This window comes from Nicotiana tabacum, chromosome 22, assembly GCF_000715075.1.
Source record: "Nicotiana tabacum cultivar K326 chromosome 22, ASM71507v2, whole genome shotgun sequence".
Taxonomy (NCBI): Eukaryota; Viridiplantae; Streptophyta; class Magnoliopsida; order Solanales; family Solanaceae; genus Nicotiana; species Nicotiana tabacum.
In genome coordinates, this window is record NC_134101.1 from 68,346,443 (window position 1) to 68,360,050 (window position 13,608).

Sequence of the window (13,608 nt, forward strand, 5' to 3'; positions counted from 1 at the left end):
AGGGGATATCTTTCAATATGAGAAGAAGTCTTTTGTTACAATGTGTGAACCTCCTCTGTGCTTATAAGGATTCCCCCTTTATAGTAGAGAGATCTTACTTTATTTATAATAAAAAATATATAGTGGAGAACACATGATGAATTGTCTCTTCCTCGATTCCTGCCAAGATTCTCTCCCCTAGTGCGGTCGCAATGGCTCCTGTCTACGAGCTCGATACTGGCTCGAGTTCGGTATTGGGTCGAGCGCTCGGCCTTGGTTCGAGTTCAACATTCGGGGTGAGTGTCAATAGGTCTGTGCATCTCCGACAACCTTCATGTTGTGTTGCAGTTCGATTCGGTCATGGGCTCGATAATGATATCGAGCCGATTCCTCGATCAGTCTTGGAACTCGAGGCTTGTTTGTACTATCTTCGGAACTCGTCTCGTGCTCTCACTTCGATCGCTTACCATTCAAACTCGATCAAATGTATGAAGACCGAAATCTATTTCGACCGTATACAGTTATGTTTTACATTATTTTTGCCTTCTTAATATAGCAAATAAAAACGTATTGATAGTAGTCCTAAATCTCTAGCTGATAAGTTATACCGTTGATACTAAATGCTGCACTACCACTAAGACGATTATGCTAATGAAGGACAATTTGATAATAGATTAATTAGACACGCGGCAAGTTGGAATGGCATATCCTATTCTGTGATATGGACTTCTTATGTTGTGACTTGTGATACCCAGATAATTTGCAACATCAATTGCATCATTTTCCAATGTGTTTTGATCTTCTTATTTCAGCAAAACAGCTTCATGGATGAAAGAAACATCATATATATAGCTTTTCAAGTACGACTTATTTCGAGCGTTTTAAATAACAAGCTATTCATGCGTAATCTTATACTCTCTGTACATCCTATTGTCTAATTTAGTCGTGAAAGAATATATATTATGTACGTAACAATTCCCTCATTATTTATTCCCTCTAACCTAAGAATCCAAGAGGAATATTCATCTTTCGATCAAGAGCATTCTCTTTTTTATTTGATACACACGAATCAACTAAGAAGTTGGTTTTTTTTTTTGGGTTCTAACTGAAGTATTGAACCGTAGAAGGTTGCATTGTGAAGCTACATTACTATAGTAGTTCTTTTCAGAGACATACCAGACTAACGAAAAGCTGGTTTGACTATATATAAATGCTCGTGTTTAGTGGGTGGCCCAAGTAATTGGTCAAATTTATTGGGTCCTTGGGTCACTACATAGACCCATAATATGTAGTCTGGCCCAGAATAAATCATACAAATTTTACGGGGTGTCCGATTTGATCAATCTCATTTAATGTATGTATTTATTTTTTAAAAATTTTTAACTGATATCTAATTTTTGGGTAACTTTAGATACCACGCTTCTCTTCTTCTTTGATTCTGCTTTCTTCTTCTCTGCATTTATGTTATATGTATTCATGAGCGTTGCTGTTGTTTTTTTCTTCTCTCTATTCATGTCACATGTATCTAGGGACCGTTTGGTTTCTTGTTTTTCTTCTTAGTTGTAAAACACTATTGTAGGTTATACTTAGGATTTCTTCTTCTTTTTCTTAGTTGTAAAATGTATTTGTTAGATTTATTGTTGTTTTGACAATTTGATGATTGTGGTTTGTTCTTTATGATATTTGAAAGTTATGTTTCAAATTTAAGATCATTTGGAATAGTGTTGGATGTCGAATCATGTGTTGGATTGCTAAAATTTGAAGATTAAGTTTATGTTTTAGAACTTAAAATTAGATATTGAAAGTTGAATGGAAGAGATAAAACTACTTAAAATTTGAATTTTCTGAAGTTGCATTTAAAAGATAAAAGAATTTAAAATTTGATTTCTAAAATTACTTTAAAAAGATAAAATTACTTCAGATCCCGATAGATAAATTTTGTAAATTTTCGGGCAATGCTATATAACTTCAATGGTGTCACAACAAAATCACACGGTAGACCACGGTAAACTAAATGCAAAGAGGTAAAAACCCAGCTCCTCTGAACCAGACGGTCTTTTCTGTTGTAAAGCAAATATAACAGTTCAAAGGTTTACTTAATAGTCATTTCAGAATGTTTACAATTTACAAACCTAATCACAATTTTTCAGTATTTATCTAGAAAGTTTACTCTTTGCCGTTAATAAAATTTTAAGGGCATGAATTCCTTGGACAGATTGTGTGAATGCTCTCTTTCTCGGAAATGGCACTACTTGTGGAGGCTTTCTCTTCTATGATTTAGATTTTACTTATTGCATAATTCATCGTCTGATAGAAATTTTATTTTTGATTTCCAACTTAATTAATATATATTTGTTCATGTGATTTTTTGTTTTTGCTTAATTTACTTTAAGCTGCCGTAGAGTTAATAGTAGAGATAGATTTCTATTATGTCCATCTTTCATGTATCCTTAATTCATCATTTTTTAAATAGTATAAATATCTATAGAGTTTTACCAAAATCCTATGCAAGTAGGCATGTTATCGCATTTTAACTTCTACTAGCTACTTTTAAATAAAATTTATAAAAAATCAAAAATTAACTTAACCGTACTGATATCGAAGAGAAACCGAGATGATTGGAATGGTTTCGAAAAGTCTATTTTGGCTATACAAAATAAAGTAATCGAAAATTAATATTCAGTCGCTTAACTTCAACCAAATCGAACCATTGCCTAACTTCAGTCGCTTCATTTAAGAATTTAACTAGTAGAAAAACGCTTTTATTAATTAATCTCATACCGAAGACACTCCATTACATGTGAATATTTTTTAAAAACCAAAATACATTGAAAATATTTCTCTCATATTGTGTAGAAGCTGAGTAGAGCTCAGAATCTCTTTCTTTGTTACTCTATTAATTGTGTGAATCACTTCAATTATGATATAAATAATTAGAAAAGGAACACTATTATTTATTTATCTTTGATTCAGGAACAAAAAAACACACACGAGTATTTCATCCGGTGATTTCTAGAATACGTAGACAGTCACATGATGCCCAGTCCCCAGATGCATTGCATTTTATAATTACCTTTCGTACAGACCATGTGATTTTCTACAAAACATTGATACAACTAGACTTTGAAGTTTGACCCAACTTTCCACTCTCATTTTCCCTCACCTTATTTATTGATATATACGCACACAGCCATTTAAACGAAAAGAAAGTTACTGCACAGTTGAGAAGCAAATAGACAAATTATACCCTAATTAAACTGATTAATGATATCAATGAGAGTGAATATAACGAGAATATGTTATCAATATACACAAAAAGTTTCTGTGGTTCCAGAAAAAGAATGATACTATTTTTATTTGAAGAGTCAGGTAACTTTTCCTTTGAATATGATGTTTCAAAAAAAAAAAACATTGTAAGTAAAAACTTGCTTGTGATTTAAGTGGTAATTCTATGTAGTTTTGAAATATGAATATTTTATTTTGAAAAATAAAGAAAAGTAATTCGTATGACAAGTTGCAATATCTGTAAGTCTATTGGACAGAAGAGAGACGAAACCTTATAAACTAGTAGGAAATCAGCATTGGATTCATATTATACAGTCAATGCAATCATGGGAATGATAAATTCAGAAGTAGCCATGTATTCAACCTGTACGTTCTCATTCACACTGAGGTATCCTCCGAATACAACGGATATAAATTCAGCATGTTGTCCCTGTCTTTTTCCTCTGTTCGTATTTCTTATTCTTTACATAACAGGAGCCAACGAAAAGTTGTTTTTGTTTAATCATCCGGTATCGAAGTATACTGGGCTATTTAATCGGGGTTCATGTCGGGTAGGTTTACGGTAGGATAAAGCGTTCTCTATCAAAAAAATTCTTTATTCCTAAGATTTAAATTCATGACTTGTGATTAAGGTAGGAGGAATGTCAAGTTTCCAACCATACAACCGTATCTTGGGTGGTCAATGAGAACCTTACTACTGTTCAATGTATGCGAATAATTGTTTTGGGTGCCAAGAAAGCTACGGAGTAGTTCACAAAAGTCAAAATTGCTATTTACTTGAAGCGTCGTTATCAATACAAAAAGATGTGAAGCCCATACCCCGCCCACAAAAGGTAGAAGGAAATCAAAGTGAAATTTTAAACATGACTTCAAGTTTTATGCATCAATATCAATAGTGTAAGCAAATATTTACACAATTAGCTATGTCACTTGAAAAGTAATTATGAGTAACTCTGTTTAATGTAGCATTAATTATTATCTAAAATAAATTATAGTAGTTAGAAAAAGAGTAATCAAACGTGTACATGATCACATTTTATTATTTACTTCTAATTGAGTTGAAACAACTGCCATCGGCTGGATCTTTAATACGGTTGCAAATGATATCCCAAAGTCCGTTAGTATCATGTCAATTTCTTGTTTCGCCCATTGATTATGGAGAATGAATTCTGGTGCTCTATTGGGCAAATTGAAAAGATTACTAGAAGGATGTCTCCAGGCACCATTTGCAAAATTTTTGCCATAATGCAAGGATGATCTTACAGTAACTACATACATTTCCCTGGTTTCTTCAAGAATCAAACTAAGTACATGTCCAACATTTATAAAACCAATGAGTACTGTGTGAAGCAACATGACTCCAACATATGCTTCAAATCCTTGCAAGATAAACAAAAAAGAGAGGAGCAACAGTAATGGACAATCTATTTCAGCAGTAGAAGCACCCAATTCAAGAAGAAATCTAAGCTTAACAAGATACCCAACTACAACTAAATTCAAAGCGACAGAAGGAAAGTGATTTGACGAACAAACCACTGTTTTGGATGTGTCTTCAACAACAAGAACTGGAAGTTGTGAATCCAGATGCGATTTCATGATATTGGTCACCTTGGTGTTTGTATCATCCAAAACTGAGTCTAGTGCATAGGTGATAGCTGTAGCATCTAAAATTTCTGGAGCCTCAACGAATTCGGTAGAGTTGAATTGTATTTCGTGCAGCACTGACTGCATATGGCAAATAGAAGAGAGCATACGCGAGTTATTCTCTTGCATCTCTTTTACTAAATTACCTATGTTGTCGATGGAAGTATATATCATGGCATAAGAGTCTAGAGGCGTGGAGTAAGGGCATCGAGAGCACCAATGCAGTGGATCCATATTGTATTGATCAGAAAATAGAATTACTAATCTAAATCAAACTCTCAAAGTAGCAACAACCAAATGAGCAACTAAAAAGAGGAAAATGAAAAAGAAGAATGGAGGGAGATTCCAGAGTGCTCTAACAAGAGTTAGGCCAAATGAGCAACACGAGCTTGATAGTTATAGTACCTATAATTCCTATTGTCCAGTAGTTCCTTGACACATGTACCTCAACCTAAATCCCAATTGTAGTCCAATAACCTCTTGTTGGCTGTTTTAACTCAAGTGTTGCCCATTCCTAGGCCCAAATACTTTGATGTGGTTTACCCCATTTGTAACATAGTGCCAATTGAATGTAATGGATATTGATTGAATTAGACTACGCGCTTATAAACTAACATGAACATGGGGTTACACAAAAAGAAAAAAACAAAAACAATACATAAAGCCTGGTTGATAACTCGAATATAGGTCAAGTCGCTCGGCAGCCTAATTTGTTTTTCTTTGTTTGAAATTGATGAATCTTTATGAGTACAATTCTATGTATTTTTTGATTCTTTTTCTAACATTCTAAGTGATTCGAGGGCTGGAACTTGTGTTTCTCGAACATAGGAAGATGCAAACAACTTTGGGATGTAATTATCTTCATGAAAGTAGGACAATACTTCGGATCTATCACAAGGAACAACTTGCCTTTGATTCTCCTTCTAGTTTATTTAAATGAAGGTCAAAGTGGCGTATCTCTCGAGTGAAGGTTTTGTGTGGATCTTTTTGAATATTTAATTGTCAAGAAGTGACTCGCTGCATTTCGAGTTAATCTTGAGGAGAAATGTATCTTGATCACTTTGTATCTGGGAAAGACAATATTTAATATCTTGATCTTCTTATAAATATTTCATACGTGAATTTATGGAATTTTTGACATGCTCAGCAGCCTAATTAAGTTTTGAAATTGAGGAGGCTAAAACATAACTATCGTACAATTTGAAAATTGATACTTATTGAGTTCTGACAATAGTGCCATACATGGGCACGTGCAAGAAAGAACATTGGCCTTTTCCACTGATAATTTTACCAATGGAAAAAGTCCCATTCTCAATTAAGTATTCTGCTGGCGAAGCCAAATTAATGATTTAGAGTCCGTTTGGACATAAAATTTGATGAAAGTTTTTTCTAAAGAAATTTTATTTTATTTTTTTGAAATAACCGTTTGTTCATAAAAATTTTAATTTTCATTTAAAGATGTATTTTGAAAATTTTCGAAAATTTTCAAAACTTCAAAAAATTATTTTTCAAAATTTTCACTCAAATCACTCACAAAACTTCAAAAACAATCCAAACTGAAATTTATGTCCAACCACAACTCTAAATTTCAAATACAATTTTCACTTAGAAATTTTTTTTTACCAATTTTTTGAATTTTATAATTCTTATGTCCAAACGCCTACTTAGTATCATCAATTAATACTTGGCAGAGCTAAAAATTTGAGGCGAGAAACACGGAATTAAATTGAAATAAAATAAATGGCATTAGCATTTTCTTTCTTCCAACCAAAAGGAAATTCTAACATAAATACTTTTATCATATTTCGGTGAGAACTTAAATTTTATATACCGACCGTATAAAGTACGTACATAATGAGATATCTTACAAAGTAATAACATGTAAAATAACACGGCAACTAGCATGCGATAACTATATCAAGTGTGAATTATCAGCTGCACAAATTCACACCAGTAAATATGCTGCAAACTAAAAGGTCCTTGACATTTTGAAAAATTCTTAGTTCAAATATCGAAGAAATTATTATGCTAGTATTCAACATTGGATACTCCACTTTAAATGGTTTACTGAAATCTAGCAGAGAGTTTGTGACAGTGATTCTGATAGAAATAAGCATCTCACAGAAATGCAGGAACCCAGAAATCACCACAGTAATTGACCAATTGTCCATCACAGAAGTGAAAGACTGCAAAATCTTCAATAATTTAATAACCCTACCGACCATTTTGTGAAATGAATGTAGAATTTCAACACCACTAATAGTAATAGGATATATCTAATATTCAAATCCTCTGTCACATTTCCCATCTACCATCAAACACTCCCTCATGACTATGCGTGTGTCTTTGCTTCTCAAAGAAATAAAAATAATGTAAACACAATATGGGATAGGTTAAATAGTGTCGAATGGAGCACCATACAGTAGTCAGCATCTCCATAAAAACTGATGATCTCCAGAAAGAGGTTCAAGAACCAAACCAGAGATTAAAATTGTCAAATTTAGACCGTGAAAATATAACTCTGCTAATTCGTCCGGACATGGGAAAATGATTTTGAGTTTGGCATATTTGAGTTATGAGCCATTGTTTAACTCGAATTGACATGTCTACCTTGATGAGAAAAAACATTAATCCGTTCAACTGTAAATGAAGGGTGAGACTGATTCAAGACAAGGCCCAATTGCATTGTGCCACAACAGCAATATAAAAATGTTACAGCTAAGAAGAACGGTAGACATTAGACGTAAGCATTAACGTGCGATGCTACCACATTATTAAGAAACACTGGTCAAACATCTATTTCAGATTTAAAAACCTTCCGAAATTACACCATTGTCTCAAACTGCTATAAATAGATGCCAACTCTTCATTGTCATTCTGTCTAGTGTTATCAACCATTTTCCCCTTTTCTTCGGTACATTATAGAAATCTAATTTTTGACCCGTTCCTTTTTCTCTCCATATTCTTTCCGATATTATACACTGCAAGAATTATCATAAATTTTGACGAAAAAAGTCCCAAAATTAATTCTATCAAATTCGTCAGCAAAATGGAGTATTATATGGATGAGAAATGGAAATTATCAAAGGATGATCATCCATGTTGTCATTCGTATTCCTCTTCGAAATCATCATTATTTAGGAGCTTTTCACAGAAGAGCCCAAGCTCAAATCCCCCTCTTCCTAGGAGTTTTTCACAAAAGAATCCATACAGATCTTCCCTCTCAAGGGGTTCTTCACAAAAGAGTAATTCTTCTTCAAAGACTCGACTTACGAAAAGTGCATCCCAAAAATGTGCCAATTTCACCCGAAAATGCAGTAATTTGGCTAAGGAACAGAAATCAAAATTTTATATTGTAAAGAGGTGCATTGGAATGCTTGTACGCTGGAACAAGCATGGAGATTCTTGAAAGTACGTAATTACTGATAGTAGTACTATTGGCAGAGTTAAATTTCCACAAGTAAGATCTCCTTATTAGTTACCCTTTATTTGTGAGATGGATATTGGTCTTGTGACCAAGAAAAGTTTTTCTCTGCCATTATATAGAGAAGAATAGATCATGGTAGTACTCTCTCTTTTACCGAGAGAAAACTCCAAGATTTAGGATTCAGGATGAGTTTGGATCTTGTAATACGTATACATTTTAAACTTTTTCTTACCATATATATACATTATTTGCGTCCAATACAATGGATTCAACAGAAAACATCTTCGATCTTTGCCTTGATAACAATGTAACTTCAATCAGGGAAGGCAATGAAAGTACAAAAGTAACAGATTCTGTGAAAGTGAAATACTTCTATGATATTCTCTCTCTAATTTATCTGATACATTTTTCTTTTTAATCTAACTCAAAAAGAATGATAACTTTTTATATTTAAAAATAATCTTTAAATTTCTTATTTTACTTTTAATAAAATAACTTATAACCATATAAACATCCGCAATATGTTCTGTATCACATATTTAATTTTCTTTAAAACTATATGTTCGGTCAAACATTTTCGAGACAGAGGAAGTGTATAAATCTTGGTTAAGTTGTATTGATGAATACCGTTAAAACCATGTCACATGGTGTTGTCTGGAAAGCTGTATTTTCTGCTTCTCTTACTGTCTCTGCAATAGAAAGATTCTTTTCTGTAATTGGAACTATCAAATAGAAGAGGACACATAGGATTAATGGTCATCATTTGTCCCCATATAGAAAGGAAATTAGAGGGGTCAGTAAATCTTGAAAACGTATGGCGTGTGATCGTAAAACTTAAACCTTAGTCCCAAATAATCCCAAATATTGAAGAGGAATATTTATAGAGGTTCTAGTCTAGGTCTACTGTTCATTCATAAAAAACCAAAATAAGAGGTCAGGTATCAGCACCTAAAGGTATAAATGGTTTAATAGTAATGAATATTATATATGGGCAATTAGATTTTCCAGTTGAGACAAACAAATGCTAGCTAGATGAATTTGTTTTCATCACATAAGCCTTGATGGAAATACCATATAATATCTGTGATGGTGAAAGATAACAAATATCTGATAGCATATCCAAAGAAAGTATAAGATAATCGAGACAGTACCACTTTATCAGAAAATAAAAAGAAATTAAGGATTTGGTGTATTATACTTGTTAGTAGTGGAACCAGGATGACAACGAAATGTTTGGAGCCTTCATTATCTAAAAGCTCAAAATGGGGTACAACTATGTACTTCCTTCAAGTTTAGACCATAAGACTAGTCTTGTTCGAGTAACCAATCCTTTTCGGGCCATCGCCAAGTTTGGACTTTGGAGTGGCTGAGCTCCAAACACTTGCCCGTTATTTGACATATCAATGAGGCGCAAGATTGCTAAAATTTTTGGTGCATAGCAAATTTAGGCGTTTGTCTAAAATCATTTTTTGTTACTCCACAAGATATGGATCTTCGTTAAGGAACCAGAAGAAGAAAACGTCAAAATAGAGGAATTTGTCAATAAGTTGACAAATGTGGGAGTGCATGAAGCACGCTTTAATTAGGAAATGTTAACGAAAAATTTAGGGAATACATTGCTAAGAAAACTTTAAAATTTAATTTGTTTTAAATTGATTCATCGGATAAAAGTGTTTCCGACAAAAAAAACATAAACAAAATCTCCAATTCACTCTTCTTCGTTTCACATTTCGTAGACGATTCTTATATGAAAAAGAAAAACCTCAAATAATAAAACTCAGCACACAAGTGCACATGCAGAAAAACAAAAACAGACGTATAAATTATTGAAAGAAGAACAACGTCAGAGGAGGAATTAATTGAAACTGAATGTTTAACACTTGGGAAGATCAGCCGGCGGCGGTGGCAACTTTTGGTTTGGAAGCTCTCCATCTAATACCAGCCAAGCCATCCTCAAACCCCAACTCAGATGCACCTCAAAGTGACAATGCATAAACCATACTCCTGTTCATACACATATATACCACCAACAAAGAAAAATAAGTTAATCAGATGGATTTAACCTTTTATGAACTTTTATAAGTAGTACCGGCATATATTTTAATAGATAGCCTGCGGTATTTTTCATGTTACTAATCGGAGAGTATCTTTTAGATGATCAATTCTTTACTATTACAAAAGTTAAACTCAATCACATTTAGCAGAAAAAAATTTAGTTATATATATTAATAATATGTCTACCATTTCACCACGAAAAAAGGCATCTTGAAAGTGAATCATATTCCATGCTAGTGTGATGTATGGAATAAATGACAAAGGTGGGTCTATTTATCGGTCATGTCATATATGTCCGAGTTGGACATCCAATTGCTTCGATTTAAACTATCCGGAGAATGCAATGTCTGATATATATCAAAAGAATAGACAATCAAACCTACTTCTTGATGTGAATTTTGTTTTTTACACAAGTGTGGGTGATAGCAGGCTAATTACCATTTTTAGCAGGTTATAGAATTACTGTTTATCATAGTCTTTTGCTTATAATTATGTTATAAATAACATGATTATGTGAATATTTGTATACCATTAATGCATATAATTAAACTCGACATTTTTCATTTCAAAGTTGAGTTTATTAAGTAAATGATACCTGGATTGTCAGCTAGAAAACGAATGGCTACCCAACCACCAGATGGAACTCCAATGGTGTTTCTTTCAACTGGATCAACAAGATTGTAATTAGCTGGGTCTTTTTTAGGATCAAAATTACCAAAACCTTGACCAACCACATAGAAATTATAGCCATGAAGATGAAGAGGATGACTTTCAGCTCCTAAAATGCTAGTGCCTTGCATTACCAATTCCACTGAAGTATTGAACGGAAGTACCACAACTTTTGTGCCATTAGAAACATGAGTATTATTTGGAGGAGTGCCAGTGTAATTAAAGGGCACAAGAGGGACACTTGGAAAATCAGTAGTGTATACGCCATTTGATTTTTTGAAGTAGGATTGGAGTAGTGCTGTGGTAGGGAGAATCATAGAAACATTATTAACAGAAGCAGAAAATTTTGAGGAATTATTAGGACCTTGACAAGTTTGGTTTTTTGGGCACGGGTTACTTCCAAGACCTACGGTAAAGAAAAAATGTTTGTCAACTTTTTGGGGGACGTTAGCAGGAAATCGAGCATTAGCTAAAGATCGAAACTTATTAGTAAAATTGGCTACAAATGAAGTGGAATTAATTGGAGGAAGAGTTGGGATTGGAAGATTTTTAATCAAAGTGTTAGATGATGAGCTAATACTTGCAGATACATTATCATACATAAGAATTCCAGCAATTGTGGAATTGTCAAATGTGCCCTGGCCAGTGAAATATGGTCTAGCTGCCATAAAAAAAGTTGTCTGTTGGGGATTAGGATGTGTTTTAAGGAGGACATTTGTGGTTTGTCCAGGTGTAATGAGAATGGTATCTGTTTCAAAAGGTTTGACATAAACTGCATCGGCTTCCACGACTGTCATTGAATGATTTGCTATACTGAAGAAAAGGTCGTCATTGAGTGCAGCATTGATCATACGAAGCATATATGTCTTTCCAGGCTTTACCTTTAGCTTAAATGTGTCTGCAGAATGCATCATAAAAACATGTCCTCAATTCACCTACTTATAGTATATAAAAGTTAAAACGTATCAACTTCTAAAAACTAGTAAGTACCCTTCGCAGAACAATTGTATAATGGTCCAGGAAGACCATTAATAGTGTATGAATCAGAGACATTAGGTCCAGCTCCAGTTACAAGTGATTGATTAATCACGGCCTCGGTATTAGCATTCCACCACTCACCTGCATGCATATTAAATAAGTAAAATATCTTTTACATCGTCGGGCATATCAATTATAATATAGCTAGAGTGACATATATTTGATGTTACCGAAAATGATGGGAACTTCTTTGTGGGGTTTGGCAAATGGATAAGAAGTATTATGCTGGGGATAAATGATAAGAGGTCCATAAAGTGTAGCTCTCATCCATGAAATATGAGCATGCCACCATAGAGTTCCTCTTTGGCCAGTAATGGTGAAGTTGTAGACATAACTTTGGCTAGTTTGTATCGGGCATTGGGTGATATATGCTGGTCCATCTGCCCATCCACTTTGAATTTGTCGAATTCCATGCCTGTTTGGACACAATTATAGATTGCTATAACGCTGGCCACAATAGCATAGGGCGAGTTTCCAACATTTAGCTGAATTTGTTGTGTTTGGTGTGAACTATGATGTATGCGTAATACAAAAATTTTAAAAAAAGTGTACATATAATTTAAAAAAATATCACGTTCATTTGAACAAACTGATTCTCTAGATCCTAGATTCGTATGTAAATACCGGATATTAGTAGCTAATTTAATTATTGTCCAATTGAAAGTAGTGTACCAATAAAAAAATGTTAAAAGCTAAGAATTCATACCAATGGAAGCTAACATTGTTGGAGACGTGATTAACAACCTTAACCACGACACGATCACCTTCCCTAGCAACAACACGAGGCCCTGGGAATTTCCCATTCACAGTCACAATTGTCTTTGTTTGGCATAGCCTAGTCACATTTTTCAATCTTATCTGCAAACATCAAACAGAAGGAATTGATCATTTACTAAATTTTTTAAGAGTTACAACGTTATAATTAAGCTAAAGAAACCTACATCGAACTTGTAATGCCTTGTAACACCAGCAGTGACAAACTCTGGAAATAAAAAAATGCTACAAGTGATGCAGAAAATAGCAAGTAAAATTGATTGTGGTGAAAAAATAGAAGCGCTCATGTTTCTTCTCTTTTGCTCTGTAACTTTCTATATTTGGAAAGTAAGAGAGATGTACTGTGAAAATATATGATTTCCTTGCATGGAATTATATTTGAGGAGCCTATGAGATATGCTTATATAGACATGTTTAGACGATATTGTTTGGTTAATAATTTAGGTACTAATAGTTGTCTAAATTCCCATTACTGTGAAGCAAAACCTGCAGCCAAAGGAAAAAAAAACAATCACTAGGAAAGAGATATCCCACCAGTTGATAAGAGTGTAGCTAAAGTCTATTTTATTCAGTAAATCCTTATCTACTCATAACACTAAATGTTCTTTCCAAGAATACCCATGTATCTGTAACCAGAAAGTTACATATCTCGAAGTTTACTTATACACAGTGACAATATGAAAAATATTTATACTATCAATGTAATTTAACTGATAATTTAACGTGTAGTATCTTTT

The 13,608-nt window shown here is 33.5% G+C and overlaps 1 protein-coding gene across 1 annotated transcript; it reads right to left on the minus strand.

Annotated features, from left to right (window-relative positions):
- Positions 1 to 9,964: 9,964 nt before the first annotated feature.
- Positions 9,965 to 13,255, minus strand: LOC107803413 (laccase-2). The gene is made up of 6 exons (XM_016627129.2): positions 13,039 to 13,255; positions 12,804 to 12,955; positions 12,268 to 12,512; positions 12,050 to 12,178; positions 10,986 to 11,957; positions 9,965 to 10,339 (listed from the first exon to the last, which is right to left on the minus strand). Exons 1-6 carry the CDS (start codon positions 13,156 to 13,158, stop codon positions 10,209 to 10,211), a joined length of 1,749 nt encoding a protein of 582 aa, XP_016482615.2. The 5' UTR covers positions 13,159 to 13,255; the 3' UTR covers positions 9,965 to 10,208.
- Positions 13,256 to 13,608: the final 353 nt, after the last annotated feature.